Source organism: Rhinopithecus bieti, unplaced genomic scaffold, assembly GCF_001698545.2.
Source record: "Rhinopithecus bieti isolate Rb0 unplaced genomic scaffold, ASM169854v2 scaffold_19610, whole genome shotgun sequence".
NCBI classification, from domain to species: domain Eukaryota; kingdom Metazoa; phylum Chordata; class Mammalia; order Primates; family Cercopithecidae; genus Rhinopithecus; species Rhinopithecus bieti.
In genome coordinates, this window is record NW_016809486.1 from 249,488 (window position 1) to 268,427 (window position 18,940).

Consider the following 18,940-nt stretch of genomic DNA (forward strand, 5'->3'; position numbering starts at 1 on the left):
GGGGCTTAGTGATTCCCAAATGCATGTTCTCAGGGAGTGGGGGACATCCTCCAGGATCATGGCCACAGAAAAATGGATCAATGCTTGACACTGAGTCCCTTCTCCCTCCATGCACTGAGCCTCCTCCTTGAACTTTCCCTTAAGAAAGCAGAGACATCTTCCTTTGAGAAGAAATCATTTATAGGTCAGGGAGGCAGAAACGAGAGTCACGCATTCTCATTTAGGCAGGGGATATTGGGATGGCTCTCTCTGTTCCGCAGAGACATCTTCCTTTGAGAAGAAATCATTTATAGGTCAGGGAGGCAGAAACGAGAGTCACGCATTCTCATTTAGGCAGGGGATATTGGGATGGCTCTCTCTGTTCCGCAGAGACATCTTCCTTTGAGAAGAAATCATTTATAGGTCAGGGAGGCAGAAACGAGAGTCACGCATTCTCATTTAGGCAGGGGATATTGGCTTGGCTCTCTCTGTTCCCCCCAAATAGTACCCTTCATGCCTAAATTTCGTTAGAGGGACCAATAGTTTTCATTTTACTCTGAGACAGAGAAGGCTAGAAATGCACCTATGCCCAGAAGAGGTGGGCTGGTGACAAATCTCATTCATGCTAACATGCAAATGATTCACATTAGATTCTTCAGCAAAGCAGCTTTGGCTGTTAGGAGTGGGTAAAGGAGGGCATCTAGAGGAGAAGCAAACCTCACTGGGGAGTGAGGAGGAGCAGGGGCCAAACACTTCATCATTTGACCATGGCCAGGTGATGAACTGTCTTTCCTTGATCCAAAGAAGAGTGAGACAAAGTGTATGTGTGTGTGTGTGTGTGTGTGTGTGTGTTGAGGGTGGGGGGTGGTGTGCACGTGCGTACATGTGTCCTCTTTTGTCTCATGGAGCATTTGGTACTTGCAGGGGTACTTAACAGGCATTTTCTGAAGATCATTTGACAGATGTACTGTCACCTTTGCCTTTAGGATGTCTGTGTCAAATTAATACAAAGCACAAAACAAAACCCAGGCAGGCACACTTCCATTTCCCGCCATGCACTCTGGGTGGGCCAATCCCCAGAGAGGAGAATTAACCCCAGAGCAAAGCAATGCTCAGCCGGTGAGCTGGAGGGGAGAGAAGGGTGAGAGGGCCAGGGCTTCAGAGAATATTCTCCGAAGGGCTTAGTCCTGAAATGTGGAGAGAGTGGCTCATTTTTATTGAGAGATGAGGAGTGTGTGGTTGGGGTATAAAATGTGTGGGGAGGTGAGCCAGAGCCAGCAGTGGGAGAGCAGCTGAAGGTGTTCGAGCAGATGAAGGGCATCGTCAGGGCATCTGCTTCTCTTCTGGCATTGGCAGCTCCCCAGATCCCAGGTTTCTGAGTTGGAGAAATGGGCAGAGCCCTTGCCCAAGGGAGAATGACCCCTGGAACATACTTTACTTGCTCTGCAATGGCTTTGCTACTCACAGGATGAGGTGGGGTTGGGGATTTGGGGCAGATAAGGGCTATTTTAGGCTCTGAGCTGAGAACCCTGGGTATCTGCCAGGGCCCATGCACCCGGTTTGCAGAGAAGCCCAGGCCATATGGTACCTTGCTGGCTCCCGGCAGGAGGTGCAGCTTAACGTAGGGATCAGCCAAGCCGTTTGAATCCATGGGCTTCAGGCCCTGCAAAAGAAGGAGGCAATGGTGTGAGGGCCTCGGGAGGGCCCTGTGCTCAGCTGTCATCGGCAATGGGCATAGCCCCCTGGCATCTGTCCTGCCTGTTGGTCCACCCTGTGTGCTTCCTTCTCCAAAGAGAGAGAAGGGAAATGCAGTATCACGGAAAGAGTGCTGGGACAGGAGACAGGGTTTCAAACCTGGCCATGTCACTTCCTGGCTATGTGACCTTAGGCAAGTTTCTTAACCTATCTGAGCCTCAGTTTCCCCACCTGTCAAATGGGGATGAGAACAGTACCCACTTCATAAGGTGGTGAGATTTAAATGCAATTCCACCTGCAAAGTGCTGGCATATGATACACACTGGATGAAGGCTGGATTGTTATTGCTAGGATGGGAGGAGATGTCCCAGAAGAGTAAAGGCAAGGTTAGGGGAAGGAGGAGACTCCTATATTCTGGCCCTGACCCCTGCATTATCTTCTGAAACTTCAGTGTCTCCATCCATCAGGGCTGGGATGAGGCTCAGATAAGATACTATAAGGAAGTTTGGGGTAGGTAGGAATTAAGTTGATTTGTTAAAATGAGCAATCTCCAAATTCCTGGGGCTTAGACATACTCTGTCCATCCTCTACGTTCAGACCAGGCAGATGTCCCACCTCTGGGCTCCTGTCATCCCACTGCACAGCACTTATACCATGCACAACTGACCATGAACAACACGGCTGTGAACTGTGTGGGTCCACTTACATGAGGATTTTCTTCCACCTCTGCCACCCCCGAGACAGCAAGACCAACCCCTCCTCTTCATCGTCCTCCTCAGCCTACTCAACATGAAGACCATGAGGATGAAGACCTTCATGCTGATCCCCTTCCACTTAATGAATAGTAAATACATTTTCTCTTCCTTAGGATGTTCTCAATCAATGTTGAATTTTCTTTCTGCTAGCTTACTTTATTGTAAGAATACAGTACATAATACCTAAAGTATACAAAAGATGTGTTCACTGATTGTTTATGTTGTCAGAAAGGCTTCCAGGCAATAGTAGGCCAGTAGTAGTTAAGTTTTTAGGGAATCAAAAGTTATACCATAGATTTTCAGCTGCACAGGGATTAACTGAACTCCCACATTGTTCAAGGTCAACTGTATTGTGTCCAGTGATCTTGGATCTTGTTTCCCTACTTGTTCAATGGGGCTGGCAGCAACTCCTGCTTCATGGGGCTCTTAGAGGATTAAATGAGATCTTGCTGTAAAGATCAGCTCCATCCCTTATGAGCTGTGTGACCTCAGGCTTTAACCTCCTAGACTTGTTTCCCCATGTGTACAATGGGGCTATTAAGAATCCCCACCTCAGAAGTTTCTATGAAAAGGAAACAAAATAATGTATGTGCTTACTTCACTGCGTTATTGGCGGTGGTGGAGGGGCAGTGTTAAGTGCATCTAAGTGCTTGCCATAATGACAATAAATAGGTGTCCAATAAATGCTGATGCATACTTGGTGCCCAATAAATGCTGATATATTATAGGTGCCCAATAAATGCTGCTACATAACAGGTGTCCAATAAATGCTGATACATAATTGGTACTCAATAAAGAAGTGACTTGGGCAAGGTAATGTGTTGGTCTAGGAGTTATGTTAAGCATTTTGTACCTCATTTATCATTCAAATTGAGACATTTTAAGAGTGAAAAAGGAAACAGTTAATTATTATGGCAAGGCAACAGGCACAGAAGGGAACTGTCCTGGGAAAACTGGAACGTGTGCCCACCACTATCCTTATGGGAGAGACACTACTATTATCCCTGATTTACAAATAGGCACACTGAGACACAGAGGGGTTAAGTCACTTCCCCCAAGTCACACAGCTAGGAATGGTCAGGGCTGGTATCTGAACCCAAGAAGCCTGGTTCCTGAGCCCCTGCTTGTTTTTCTGTGTGGCCTAGGCTTGGGGCTTTGCAGGGGAGGGGTGCAATCCTAGTCAGTTACTTTCTGGGGTTTGCACTGGTTTCACCCAGCTTTTTCCCCTGGGGTCTGGAATCAAGTCAGCTCACTCCTCCGGAGCCTGCAGCAAGGCTGTCCCGCCCCCCTGGAAGCCCATTTTCGTGTCCCTGTGTCTCGACTGCTGCTCCAGCGAGACAGCTGCTTCAGCAGAAGGGGCCTCAGGCAGACACAGAGATGAGGCCGTTGCATGGATATGTCAGCTGTGGAGCCAGGCTGTCATCTCCTCCCGGGCAGAACCTCCACCATCCCCTCCAGAGACACTGCTGGCCCAGGCACATAGAGGCCGACTCTGCCCTTGAAGCCCGGCTGCATGTGCTCCCAGGAAGTGGCTGCAGATAAGTGAAACCCCTCTGGGACCATCCCTGGAGGAGGAAGGCCTCCCAGAAAGGAATTCGCCTAATTACTGTGACTCCTCTCATCACCTTCACTATCATCAATAGACAAACAACAACAGGAGACAGGCCTGGTTACCCATCCCCATCTGAGTCTCCTAGCCATGCCAGAGCATCCTGAGAGGTCCCCTGCTTGGTCCCCATCACCCACCTTGGCCTTAATGATGGTGCACTGCAGGGAGCTGTTGTCCTGGTCGTAGAGAAGGCTGAATTCCAGGGCACCCAGCGTGGCTGAAGGGGGCAGAGGCAGGAACCAAGATAACGAACATTCAGTCACTCAGCAAACATTTCCTGAGCACTTACTGTGTGCCCAGGCTGGGCTATGAATTGAGACTACAGAAGAGAGGAAAACTCAGTTTTTGCTGTGAGTACTCATCTTGGTAGACCCTGCACTACCTTAGAGCACTCAGGACATCTGTGATCATTTCATCATCTGTGCACTTGCCTAGGTAATGCCTTTCTGTCCTGATAGATTGAGAACCCCATGAGGGCAATAGCTGGGATTATCTTGTTGACTGCTATGTCCAACACACGGCCCATAGTCGTAGGTGCTCACTTATTTGCTGAAGGAATAAATGAGTCTCAGCATTTGCTGTTCCCTCTGCCTGGAATGCTCTCTCTCTAGATCCTTACATGGCTTTCTCACCTTAAATGTCACCTCCTCAGAGAAGCCCTCCTTAATCACTCTCTAAAGTAGCTACCATCGTAGTCACTCAATGTATTTCATTTCCTTTATGGTGCTCTGTCTCCACTCGAAATGCATTCATTGGTATGTTAACTATCTCTCTTCACTTGAATGTAAGCTTCAGGAGAATAGCTGGCATGTCTATCTTTTTATTTTCCCATGATATCCCCAGCATCTAGAACAGTTTGAGGCACTTAGTACATGCTCAATAAACCCTTGTCAAATACAGAGATGAGTGAGTGTGTGAAGAGTACAGGGTGTGGAGACAGGTTTGTAATAAACTACCGGGATAAGTTAAAAACAGGGACAGACATGAGGCTGGGAGGATCATCTATGCTTGGTGGGTTGGGGACATTTAAGGCTGATGGAAGGAGCAGTAGCCAGTTTTCCAGGGAAAGACCAGGATTAGGGAAAGCAGAAGGGTGCATAGACAGGGCATTTTCAGAGCAGAACCAGCCTGTGGCTGACAAGGTGGGTGGACTTCTCTCACTTCTTTCTCCTGAGACCGCAGACCCATGACCCATGGGACAGCACAGGGCATGAAGGGCGACAGCTGATCTTCCATGCAGGCCTGGCCTCTGATCTGCTACAGCTGTGTGATTGGCCACCAGCCCCTCCTTGCACTGACTGGATGTGCTTGGACAAGTCCCTCAACCTCTCGGAGCCTCATCTCTCAATCTGTAAAATGGGAGTCATAAAAGCAACTATGCCCAGGCTTGTAGGGAAGATTAAATGGGCAAATGCACAGAGTACACTCAGAATAGTGCCCAGCACAAAACGAGTGCCCAGCACGTGTTGACTTTTATTACCTCTGATGTCCATAATGCAAAATAACAATTCCTCGTGTGTGTTTAGCCTTATGTAATAACGATTTCCATTTTATGAAGCACCTTCCCAGAAGGTATCTCAGTTAATCTGTCCCTTAGCCCAGGGGGAGGCGGTGCTGTGCTTTTCATCTTACAGTGAGGAGAAATGACATGGCAGGTCAAGGCCATGTTGCTGGTCACAGCCTTTGATCTGGTCCTTCTGTTGGATCCAGTTTTTCCACTTGATCAGAAACAACCAGTAATGTCCCTACCTACCAACATATATTGGATGCAGACACTTGCCAGTTCTGCCTCCCTCCAGCTCACAAAGGCTGCCCCAGGCACACCTGGTGGGGGTAGGGATGTTGTGGGGAAATGTCACTGGGGTGTGTGTGTGTGTGTGTGTGTGTGTGTATGTATCCCTGGGACTTGGGGCCTGGTTGGGATAAGTACACTGTAGGCATTTTAAAAGGATGCAAAAGAAAATGCCCAGCAAATTTGAAATAATGATTAATAAATTACTTTTAGAAGATACACATTAAAGAGTTTTAAAAACTGTGAAAATATGAATTCACACCTAGGACCAAAACTACTGAGTTGTATAATAATTCTGTGTTTAACATCTTGAGGAACTAGTAGACTGAACATCGAGAATATAGTTAATGCCACCGAATTGCAGTCTTTAAAATGATTTAAATGGTACCATTGATGTTATTTGTATTTCACCACAATAAAAAATACATGTAGCACTTAATCTTTAGGAAGCTGATATTTTGTGAATTTAGAAACACAAATCTGCACTTCTATCACTTGGTTAATATGTTTATTAGGTCTGGCATCTTAGGGGTCTGGGGATAGACAGGGCTGTCCCTGAGCCATTCCTGTTTTTCTGGGCTTGGCTTCTGAAGTGATTTTTCCAAGATACCTCTCCCTCAGGCACCACCTACTTGCTTCATCCGAATCGTAGCTGTTGGCTTCCTCCTCCTCCTCCTCTGGGGGCGGTGGCTGGCGGGCTGCGGCAGGCTGGGGGGCAGCTGCAGATGCTTGGGAATAGGGCCCAGAGGGGTGGCTCATTCGGTCCTCTCTGGCTCCAACTGCTGGGTAGCCCCCAACTCCCCCTGTTCTCTCCTCTCGGGGTGGGGCAGTGGTCCAGGGGTCGCTCGGAGCCACCTCTGCAGGGAGATAAGGACAGGAAACATGCAGCTGAGTCCCTGTTTCATAACAGCAGCACCTAGGGACATTTTCAAAAGATGCAGATTCCCGGCTCCACCCAGAATCGGTGGACATGCAGTGGGGCCTTGGGATCTGTGTTTGACAATAAGTCCCTCAGGCTGATTCAGATGTAGGCAAAACAGACCTCTTGGGGGTACAAATCAATGGTGTGGACTCTGGAGCCCAGACAGCCTGGATTTGAATCTTGGCCGTGTGACCTGCAGCAAATTACTTAATGTCTCTGAGCCTCAGTTTCTTTATCTGTAAAAGGGAAATTATAGTATCTGAAGCTCCTCAAATAACAGTATTTTTTTAATGAACGAATATAAGTGCAGCACTTAAAACAGTGCCTGGTGCCTGAGAAAGCAAAAAGTGTCTCGTAGCTATGACTGATACATATGATGGTGATGCATATTGATGATATATGTTAATAGTAATCACTGTCGCTCAGTGTGGGCTTAGTATATTCCAGGCAACCCACCAAAGTTTTCTATGTATTAGTTTGTTTAAACTCCCCAACAATTCTGTGAGGTAGGTCCTAGTATTATTCCCATTTTATAAATAAGGAAACTGAGGCTCAGGGAAGCTAAGTAACTTGCCCGAAGTCACACAGCCAGGAAGTGAAGGGGCAGGGATTTGAACCCAGGTAGTCTATGCTCTAAACTATACATGTTGGCATTTCTATCTAGCTCATCTTAGTACGGACTATCTAGAGTTTTAGACTCGGGGGGTTGTTCAGATCTCATCTAACAGGTCTCAGGGTACAGGCTGAGTCAAGTTCTGGCAGCTGCCTGCTCTCTCTCAGGGAGGTAGGGGAGAGGTGGCCACTTGGGCAGGTATGGGAGGAAGCAGATACTTGCCTGGCTTCTGATCTGGAAAGCGTCCTGCTGGCCCAGGACCTGGTCTGCTGCCTCCTGGGGTCCCTGAGCAGAGAGGAGAGAGAAAAAGAGATGCAGCAGAGAGGGTGGCATCATTTGGGGGTTCATCTTTTTCTTTTCATTTCACAGGTGTGGACACAGGCCCGAAGGCAGAAAGGTACCCGAGGCTGCAGGAACAGTCCCACTGGGAGGGAAGCTTTTGGATTTAGAAAGGCCTGGATCCAAGCCCCAGTGCTGTGGGAACTTCCTGAGGCTTGACTTGCTCCTCTGTGAAATGGGGGTGTTGGTCTTTGAGGTGGGAAACACTGGCGAACGAGGCGCCATCACTTTCTGCATTGGGTGGGTAAGATGCTCCCCGCCTCCTCCTCCTGCTCCCCACCCAGCTTCTTGACCCAGGGGATTACTCGTTCTGAGGGTCTTAGAAGAGCTTAGGATTTAGTTGTGGCTGCAGCTTTGCAGAAAACCTAGCATGCTCTGCAAGCTGGTATAGGGGTCACAGCCCAGTGACAGCCTGGGCAGGTGCTAGCAGGTGAGTGGCAGGTACCTGGCTGCCCAGGCTGAGGTGGTGCTGGGCTCTGCACTGAGCCTGGGGCAGGTCTGGAGGCCTGGACTGAGTTGGCCCGTCTCAAACCTGCAGAGGAAAGAAGAGAAAACAGCCATTGTGTGTCACACACACACAGCAGAAAGTAGCTTGGGACTGCTCAGCTGGTGTGGGGTGAGCCCCTTGGACTTTTGCTGGAGGCAGCTCTTCACTCGCTCAGCTCTTTCTGGCTCTTCTGCCTTCGGTGTGTTCTTTGCTCTCAATACTCAGACTCTGGTGAGTCACAGCAGCAGCACAGATGTTAAAAAGCACAGGTTCTATAATCCTCCTTCCACCTGTGTGGCCTTGCTCAAGTGACCTGTCCTCTCTGGGCCTCACCTGGTATATGGAGATAATCACTTAGCTGATAGAGCTGTGGGGAAGATACAATGATACAAACAGGCAATGCTCAGAACAGTACTTGGCATGTACTAAAGACTCGACACATGTCAGGTGGTGAGATTATTTTATTATTATTGAAAGAATGTGTCTCTATCTTCATATGGACTTGGCTTTGCCTTCCTGCTGTTTCCTATATGGGCTGTGTGACCTTGGGCTGGTCACTCACTCTCTCTGAACCTTAGATGCCCCATGGAGGCAACAGTTCCACTTAACTCATAATAGTAATGAATTAACATTTATTTAGTGCTTGCCATATGCCAGGAACTTTACATATAAGAACTTCTTTAATTTCTGCACTAATAACCACTAATAACCTTATGGGATGGGGCCTTATTGTCTCCATTTTACAGATGGGGAAACTGAGGCACAAAGAAGTTACTGAGCTCATCTAATGTCTCTTGGCTGGTTAGTGCAGAGCCAGGGTTTGAATGCTGGCAGTTGGTCTCTGGAGTCTGTGCCAGAGACCCTTACATGCTGTTGCTTCCCAGAGAGGGACTGAATGGAATAATGTGTGCAGCAGTTTCTGGTACCCAGAAGGTGTGATGTTCTGGGAAGAAAGCCCTGCCCTCTCCTGTTTCACTGGGCTAGATGCCATCTTTCCTGAATCCAGCACTTTTGGCTGGATGGATGCTTGAATACACATAACAGAGGGTGCTTTACCACCTCTACCTGGGAGCTTATGAGTCACCAAGTCTTGTCCCAGGTTCCTATGTTAGCACTGCCATTTGTTTGTTCATTTGAGGCCTCGTTCATTTGTTCATTCATTCATTCATTCATTCAACAAGCATCCATTGGGTATCTATCAAGTGCCAGTCCCTGTGCTAAGATGCACAAAACACCATCTTATATCCGCCAGGAGTGCACAGCCCCGTCACAGGAAGGGGACAGACACTGAAATGATGAGTTTATGAGGCAACAATAGCCAACAGTCATTGAGTTCTTCAAATGCACCCCTCATGGGGCGCATGAACATCGCCTCATGGAAGCTTCACAACTCAATGCCATGCATGGTATTGTGTTTCCCATTTTGCAGTTGAGGTAGTAGGGGTTAAATATGCCCAAGGTCACATAACCAGGAAGCCCCTAAGGTAGGACTTCTGTCCAAGTCTATCTCAGATCTTGTTGAATGTGTAAATGACACCTGAAGTCCATCAACAATAGAATAAGCTGCTCCAAGAGGAAGGGAGTCCCCCCTTACAGAGAGTATGTGGGTGACCAAACCCCTTTCAGAATCCTCTGAAGGGATTTCCACACTGTGTGTGAGGGAGGACCCTGAGATTCCAGGATTAAGCCGTGGAACAAGTTTTACTGATAATTTGTTTTACTGAGCTGCTCTCAGCCCCTCAAGTGGAACTTATAACAGACCAGCTAGGAGCATTGGCTCTGCACGTGAACGGCCTGGGTTAAACACCAGCCCTGCTATTACTTTTATGTGAGCTTGAGATTGTTTTAGCCTCTCTTTGCTGTATCTATTATGTGACGACGACTACAATAATACCTATCCAAAAAGAGTTGTTGATTGGATCAATATGGCCCATGCAAAGGGTTTAATCACATATGTGGCAGAGAGTAGATGCTCAATAAGTTTAAGTTGCTATTATGATTATTAATTCAAATATGGAAGCACTTGAGAGCCTATAATCAAGTAGGAATCTTAGTCTACGCTGAAAAATGATGAGAAAGAGATAAAATTATGGTAGATGCTGCAAATATTTGGAAACATAATAAATTAATGGAGAGAGACATGTCCCTGGTATTATGAGGGAAAGAGATTCAGGCTATAATGCTTTAGATAGTGGTAAGTCCTGCATTAGGGCTGCGTCTCACTACCCTGGGAGCTCAGAGAAGGTAGCTGCTAACCCAGCTCAAGGTGGAGCAGGTGGATGCTAGAAGCTAGACCAGGGGAACATTTATATTGACTCCTGAGGGACAGGGGATTCAAATCCAGTTCAGAAATGTCCTATGACCGTCTTTGTCTTCAGAAGACAAAATAATATTGACGTTAAAAGCAGGATTTGATATGCGGAAATTAACTCGAAATGGATCAAAGACCCAAACATAAGGGCTAAAACTATAAAACTCTTCGAAGAAAACATAAAGGAACTTCTTCAGGATCTTAGATTAGGCAATGATTTCTTAGATACGACACTAAAAACATAGGCAAGAAGAGAAAAAAAAAAGATAAACTGTGCTTCATCAAAATAAAAGTCTTCTGTGCTTCAAATGACACTAAAAAAGAGTGAAAAAAACCCATGAAATAAGAGAAAAATGTGTAAATTATATATCTGATAAGATATTAATATCCAGAATACATAAAGAACTTCTATGACTCAACAACAAAAGACAAACTATCAAATTTAAAATGTGTTCAAAGGACTTGAATAGCTGTCTCTCCAGGGAAAATACACAAATGTCCAAAAGCACATGAAAAGATGCTCAACATCACTAATCACGAGGGAAATGCAAGTCAAAACCACAAGGAGATGCCACTTCACACCCATTGGGATGACTATTACTAAAAAGAAAAACAAAACCCAGAGAACAACAGATATTGATAGGACATGAAGAAATGAGAACCCTTGTGCATTGTTGGTGGGAATCTAAAAATGTCTCAGCCACCATGGAAAAGAGTATGGTAGTTCCTCAAAAAATTAAACACAGAATTACCATATGATCCAGCAACTTCACTTCTAGGTATATACTCAGAAGAATGGAATGCAACAGATATTTGTATGTCAGGCACACAATGACATCATTTACAACAGCTAAAAGGTTGAAACAACCCAAACTTCCATTGATGGGTGAATGGATAAACAAAATGTAGTATATATAATATATGTACATATATAAACACACACTATATATGTATATATACATGTATATACATATACACCACTATATATAGTATATGTACTGTATGTATATATACTATATGTATAGAATATACAACATATACTATATATTGTATATTATATTATATATACTGTGTTTCTATATATTCTATTATATATATGTATACTATATTATGTGCGTCTATCTGCATACTATATAAATACACAATAGGATATTGTGTATTCTTAATTTATGCCCAGTGTTCCATTATTGGAATGCTAAACTTGTAGGAGTTATTTATATCCTACTGCTCAAAGTCACCGTCAAGGTCTGATTTTTTACCAAAAAAAATTGCAACCTCCAGCATAAATGGGTTAAAAACGAAAGAAATTCTGACACATGCTACAACACGGATGAACCTTGAAGACATTATGCTAGGTGAAGTAAGCCAGTCATGAAAGGACAAATTCTGCATGATTCTACTGATACGCAGTACCTAGAGTAGTTAAAACCATAGATACAGAATCAAGAATAGTGGTTACCAGGGGCTGGGCAGAGAGAAGAGTGTGGAATTATTATTTAATGGATACAAAGTTTCAGTTTGTAATGACAAAAAAGCTCTGCAGATGCATAGTGGCATGGCTGTGAACCATGTGAATGTACTTTACACCACTGAATTGTACACATGAAAATGGATAAAATGGTAGATTTTATGTTATATATATTTTACAACAATTAAAAATAATTTTAAAAGGCATCGCCAAAAGAAACTTAACCTCTGGAAGAGAAAAGAAAAAGTACAGGCTTTGATGTTGGACATATATGGAATTAATTCTCATTCTAACCAGTTATCAGCTGTGTGACCTAGGGCAAGTGGCTTCACCTCTCTGAGGCTCAGTTTTTCCATTCTGTAAAATGTGAATAACAGAAGTCTCATGTGGATTTTCGAGTTGTGGCAAACATTAAATGAGACAATATATGTAAAAGAACTTGAGATGGCATTTGGCACATAGTAAACACTCTATAAATATTTCATGATGTTGAGGATCTGAGAAATTCCTTTCTCTATTCATCTAAACCATAGGTTCATTGTTGGGGGAGGTCTGGGTAGATGATGAAGCCCAAGGTATGTGCCCAGCTCTGTTGCCAATAAGAGGAAGTGAAGTGCTAAGCTCCAAACGCACAATTCAGGAAGAGAAGACCAGACATCAACATGGGACCTAAATATTCAGCCAATCTGACTTAGACCCAGACGCAGCCCCTTCCTGCAAAAGAAATGAAGCTGCTTTGAGGTCTCAGACAAGGAGTTATGGAACAAAGATGTTTCACTATGGTAGATATTTCCTTCAAAGTCCTGTGCTCAGTGACTCCCACCAATGGGCACTCTTGCCAAATAAACCCACCATGAGTGAGGCCAGAAATGTGAGGTACCCAATACAAGCGCCTGTCAGTGACATCCTGGCCATGCTGACCTATGCCATATGCCCAGACAGCAGAGGCCATTGCCAAGGGTAGACTTGGAGAGATCTTTGAGAGTGAAGCATCCTTACTTTGTTCAAAGCCTAGGGGCATTTTTCCCCCAGGTTTTTTTTTTTTTTTTTTTTTTTTTGAGGCGGGGACAAAAAAATCATGTTTTCTAACATATGGTATTACATCAAGAAAAGGATCTAACCAAAATTATGGCTGTCTAGAGCCAGAATTGTTTCTGAATCCTGTCTTTCCTCTACCATAGACTAGAACAAGTATCTAGAATAGAACATGGCACATAGTAGGTACTCAGTAAGTGCTGCCTAAGTAGATGAATAAAAACACAGTCCCCCTCATTCTTTTTGAGTCTCCCTATCCAGAGAACGGTCTCTGGATTTGCCCATCTTGCTCACCTGCTGGGCTCCGGCTGGAGTCTCCAGCACCTCCGCTGTGGTCCCAGCTCTCTGAATCCCGGCTAGATGAGCCCATTCGTGCCTCGGAGGCCCTGCGCACGGGAGGTCCATAGCTTCCTCGCCCGGGAGCAGAGGCCGGGTCAGGGCCTGGAAAGAAGAGCATGAATTGAATGGAGAAAGGGCATCGAGGGTATTAGGCCAATTCCTGTCTCAAATGACAAAACAGAGTCAGCAGAACCCACCTGTCTTCTGACCTGGGCCCCTCCTATCTTCACTGTCACCTGGAGAAAGTAAACACAAATTATGAGGATTACTGGTTTTCTGGTGTCTGGAAAACCAGAACTTAAGAAGCCTACAAAGGGGTTCATTGACTATTGCCCAAGAATATGTTTCAAAAATTAAAAGTCTTCCTCCCAACTTCCCCTTTGATCTAGCTCCTGTTTACAATTTCACATTTTTTTTTGCATGCATAAACACATACGAGCATACACAGGCTTTATAAAGAATAATTATGCTATACAACCTTCTTAGCCTAGAAGAACTAGGAAGAAGGAATCTTTTAGTGGTGAAAACTGGGGACTCCTCAGGAATGCAATATATGTTGACAATTTGGTGATTCTCTGCAAGGAGTAGAAATTGCTCATGCCTTGTCAGGAAGAAAACATTTGTTGAATGCCTTTTAGGTGGCAGGCATTGTGCTAAGTACCTTGGTAAGTTATCTTACGAAAAATGCAGATGGACACTTCAATATTTGAAACCTTCAACTATACCCTTCCTTTCAGAAGCACTGCCTGCACTCAATCTGGAATTGTCATTTAGTCCAGATTTTATCACTTAGTGTCAATTGAAATTATCACAAGGGCTTTATCTGGTCAGTCCTAGTGGTCTAGTCCAACTAGAATATATTTTTACTATGGTTGTTTTTTAAAATTTTTACTGTTTTGCTTCTCCTTCTTAATCATTTCAATAATTAATCATAATACTTGGATAATAGTGATAATGTCAATAGTAGCAATTTGGTAGCAGTAATTTTCTTTTACTGATTTCCTTCTATTTATCTTTCACTTTCAATTAGTCCAAGTCAGACTTGCTTATGCATAGTAGGAGAAATATTAGGGTCCAGGAAGGCCTTCTCAGCAAGCCAAGTATTCTCCCAGGCTCCAGTGTGATCTTGGTGGTGAGAGTCTCTCTCAGTTCCTAATTTTAATTTCTACCTCTTGTACACCAGATATTCCATCAGGGATGACAGCGAAGCCTCCGGGCAGCACGGCATTGCTGGAGAGTTCCCTGTGCTACCCTCTTGATAGGAATTTATGGTGAACTATGAAGGAGATATAGAATTCCTAGAACCAAGTCCAGAAGCTGACCGTCCAACAGCTGGATGGAAACACAGACATGATGTCAGGTCATCCCTCAGGTAGACCAGTTGGCTACCTGATCTGTCCTTGGTCCTGAAAGAAGTACTTGCTTTGTCCTACCTCGAGCTGGAGCCCGGGCCGGGTGCTTGGGCTCAGGAGCAGGCTGTTCAGGGGCAGCAGGCTCACTGACAGGCTGCTGGGGCTTGGTCTTCTTTATAGGCATAGGCTGTGGGAGGACCTGTTTGGGGAAGCCTTTGAAGAACCATGCTCCAGAACGCTTCCACACCTGGGGAGGAGAGACAGGGATTGAAGATGTGGCAGCCAAGCACTGTTGCTCTTACCTTCATAAGTGCCCATTTTTATCTTTCCTCCTCATCCAAAGCACACTGACACAATAGCCAGCACACTTTTCTTACTACTACAGAGCCCTGCACAATTCATACTTATTCAGTCCATCCACCCTGAACACTCAGTAGAAAGGGCTTGAGTTTACCCATGTAGAAAGTGGAGTTTGGATGGAGAAAATGGAATATCCAAAATCTTAAGGATGGGTCCAACAGTACACAGCCAGGGAATGGAAAAACAAGGGCTCAACTCCAAGTCTTCCATCTCTTAAATGTGGCATGCTCTCCACTACACTGGTTGTTGTAAACAGGGTGATCTACCTACAACTTCCCCGAGACCTCTGGCCTTTCTCCTGGCCCTGTGGGTCAGGACAGAGCAGCACACCTAGGATGGCGTGTGAAACATCTTCCATTGCCCAGTCAGATTCATTCTCCACCCTGCTCTGTGCCCCAGGAGGCTGACCAGTATATATTGCACTAACTGGACTCCACGAAATAAACCTTGACCTCTGTCTTCAGGTTTATTTGGTCAAGGAGAGCACCATGGATTACAACAAAGCCTCTTGAAAGCTTGGATTGCTGAAGAGTTCTCCAGACAAATAAAGAGTTTGTAGTTAAGAGGAGAGGACTATGGTATTTATTTCCTTGGCTCCCCACAACCCACCACTAGTTGGACAATGACTGAATTCCTGTTAGGCTACACCTATCTTCCAGTCTGGTAACCACTCCCTCCTCTATCTCTTCAGTCTTAGGAGGGGAAATAGCAACCTGTTTTTGCTGGTGCTAGGGTGACTCGTCAACCCTTGCTGATTCCTCTTAGCTCTGCCTGGACCTTTGTCAATAACACCTTCATCAAGCCCTGGATTAACCTACTGAAGTGTGCCAATGCTTTCCTGCCAGGCCCCTGACAGACACTGAGGAGAACATGGTTATTGAAACATGGTCTCAAAGGCAGGACTCTGCAGCAGTGGGCAGGGGATGAAGAAATTGGGAGAAGGAGAAAGGACTTAATTGGGGTAAGATGAGTAAGAAACAGAACTGGGGAAGAGAAGGATGCCATGGGAGAAAGAAAGAGGAACAAAGTAAAGAGAAATTGCTGAAAAAAGGGTGTGAAGATATGAGAAACAACAAAATGAGGAAAAGGGAGAAAAAAGCGTAAGGATTAGAGGAAGAAAAGAGCTCAAACAAGAGGAGAGTATGAGGAAAGAAAAAAATGGAAATAAGAAATGGAATAGAGACACAGAAAGGAAAGATGTTGGGAGAGGAAGACTCATAAGACTCAGAGAAATGGGGTCAAAGAAAGAACAGAGGCCAGAGGGCAATGAACAGAGAGGGAAGAAGAGAGGATGGGAAGGAAGAAAAAAAAGTCACAGAAGCAGAGGAGGAGAAAAGAAATTCCTCTAAATAGTGTGAGGTTGTTCTGTCAATGTTCACTGCTGAGCTGGCTCCTTTCATACCAACCTCCTAAGGCACCTCTTAAGCTGGCCAAGAAAGGAGGGTGATCTAGGCACCAGATGGGACCAGGGCACTCACCTCCCTCTGCTCAATGCAGATTTTGCAGAGCCACACAGAATGCAGGCGGTTGTTGGTCTCCACTCCACACTTGGTGCAGACATTCTGTGGATGAAACACAGGCAACACACTCAGATGAGCCATGCTCATGGGAGGCACGGCAATGTTGCCCCCCACTTTCTCTTGGTGGATGTAAAGAGGAAGAACTTGCCTCCATTTCTCACACTTCCTTCCACGAGCAAGGCCAGTTAGAATAAAACTCCAATTTTGAGTCTTATTTCCAATAACAAGAACTTGAGTCATTCCTAAGCACTGGATGAAGGAATTCTCTAAATGTCCCTATGGGATCTGAATTTTCATCATCCACACAAGGGAAATCACTGACATACTTTTTTCTAAAGACGAATGACCATATATCCATTTCGTGTCTTAATTTATTCCCTCTTTATTTCCAAAATGGACCTGACACAACCTAGACTATGACTAGAAGTTTAACTCCCCAAGGAGAAGAAAGTTATCTGAGAAAATGCCCCATGACTGTGTGATAGAATATTATCTTTTTTATTGAATTTCCTGGAAGTTAAGACAATTAGGAAAACTTAATGGGTCATGAAATTCTCACTTTTGAGTTGACTGGCAAGTTTTTCAGAATAGATAAACTCTTCCCAAGATTTCATTCTACATGTCAAATGTGACATCAAGCTGGAGATGATGACATTATAGATGTCTCCAGCTGGGTTGTTCAACTGGACTCTTGGAGTCCGGCAGACCCCAGGACAGTTGTATCACTGCTCCCAAACTGTCAAGTGCAGACAGTTTAAGGAAAGGTTAGAGGGTGAACAGAGTTCAGAAAGACTCCCCTTTGAGAACAAATGCTTTGGAAGTTAAATGATTCTAACTTGGCTAAACAGAGGCTTTCTAAGTTTCTTGTATCATAACCCAGGATACGAGAAAACTGAAAGCATTCCACATATACACAAGTATAAACATGTGCTTAGCATGCTCTTTAAATTGACACATAACTTGCTAAGGTATAACCAGGATAGCTGCAGTCTCAATCATAGCTCATGTCCTGCCACAGGCTCCCTAGTTCACCCTGGATGGAGCTCACCTCTAAGAGACAGAAGGATCAGAGTGGCTTCCAGGGAGGAACCAGGATCAGGGTTACCTTGGAAGACAGTAGGGCATGGAAGCATCCCAGAAAAAAACCATATCCTGGCAAGTGATCTTCAGGATCCAAGTTCCACCCCCCAAGACCCAGTGACCCCTACAGCTGGAGCCTAGGACTTTCCCCTCTGCAGGTGCTGCACAGGGAAGAAGGGATAAGAGGATGATGGTACCTTCTTGCAGTCCTCACATACTACACAGGCAGAGCCCAGCGTCCCCAGCTGTTCTCCACACAGTATGCAGCGGTTCACCCCATCCCCAGCCACGTTCTTCCTCATGTTTTCCAGGCGGTCCACCAGGCGCCTGGAAGCAGAGACAAGGTAAATAAGGACCTTGTAGGACAGGGGACCACCAGCATATCCCACAGTGTCAGGTTTATGGTTTTCACCTTCTTTGAGTCATACACCCTTGTGTATCTGATGACAGTTGTAAACTCTTCCCCAGGAAAAGGCATATGCACATAAAATTCTGACACATTTCAGAATACCAAAGACCCCTCCCACACCCCTCAAAGTCCCATCTGTTCTACTGACTTTGGATTAAGAACCTTATCTAGTCCTTTCTATCTCCTGTCACCTCCTCCCAGAAACTGCCTTCTGAGTGCTAGATTTATTTAGATCTATTTATCTGTCTCCGTGATGCCTTCACTTGGATGTCTTCACAGGCATCTCAAACTTGTGCTTTCAAACTCAACTTTTCATCTTAGCTGCTCTCCATCCCTAGCTCCAGCAAACCTGCCTCCCAGTCTTGGGGAATGTCGCCACCATCTACATACTTGCTCAAACCAGAAACTCTGTGGGGGGCCTTCCTTGACCGCCCCCCCCTCTCCTGACATTCAATGACCCAACCAAATTCTTGGGCCCCACCCCAGCCCAACTGAATTAGAAATTCTGCCCCGAAATTGTCAAGTGCAGACAGTTTAAGGAAAGGGTAGAGGATGAACAGAATGCAGGAAGGCTCCCCTTTGAAAACGAATGCCCTGGAAGCTAAACAATCATTCTAATTTGGCTGGATAGAGGTCCAGCAATCCGTATTTTATGAGTCCTCCAAGGTATCCTGATGCATGCTCAAGAAAGGCTTTGAGAATCATTGCTCTAGTTACACGGATCTTTTAGTTTCAGTTCTGTCTGCTTTAGCATCAGAGCACATTCAGTTCCTTGTGCCTGGAACAAACACACACATTTGTGATCTGTCTCTCTCTGTTGCATGCACACACACTTTTATATTTTCCCTGCCTAGAGTGTCCTCATTTTTTTTTTT

At 45.2% G+C, this 18,940-nt stretch overlaps 1 protein-coding gene across 3 annotated transcripts in view; it reads right to left on the reverse strand.

Moving 5' to 3' along the window:
- Positions 1-18,940, reverse strand: part of RPH3A (rabphilin 3A) — a 118,283-nt gene that overhangs the window by 19,871 nt on the left and 79,472 nt on the right. For all 3 annotated transcript variants that reach the window (XM_017889535.1, XM_017889534.1, XM_017889536.1), the window contains exons 6-15: positions 17,854-17,983; positions 16,535-16,618; positions 14,778-14,943; positions 13,542-13,580; positions 13,300-13,446; positions 8,150-8,236; positions 7,588-7,650; positions 6,463-6,687; positions 4,176-4,255; positions 1,568-1,642 (exon numbers count right to left, since the gene is read on the reverse strand). In XM_017889535.1, the coding sequence (XP_017745024.1) occupies positions 1,568-1,642; positions 4,176-4,255; positions 6,463-6,687; positions 7,588-7,650; positions 8,150-8,236; positions 13,300-13,446; positions 13,542-13,580; positions 14,778-14,943; positions 16,535-16,618; positions 17,854-17,983 (1,096 nt within the window). The remainder of the gene's footprint in view (positions 1-1,567; positions 1,643-4,175; positions 4,256-6,462; positions 6,688-7,587; positions 7,651-8,149; positions 8,237-13,299; positions 13,447-13,541; positions 13,581-14,777; positions 14,944-16,534; positions 16,619-17,853; positions 17,984-18,940) is intronic.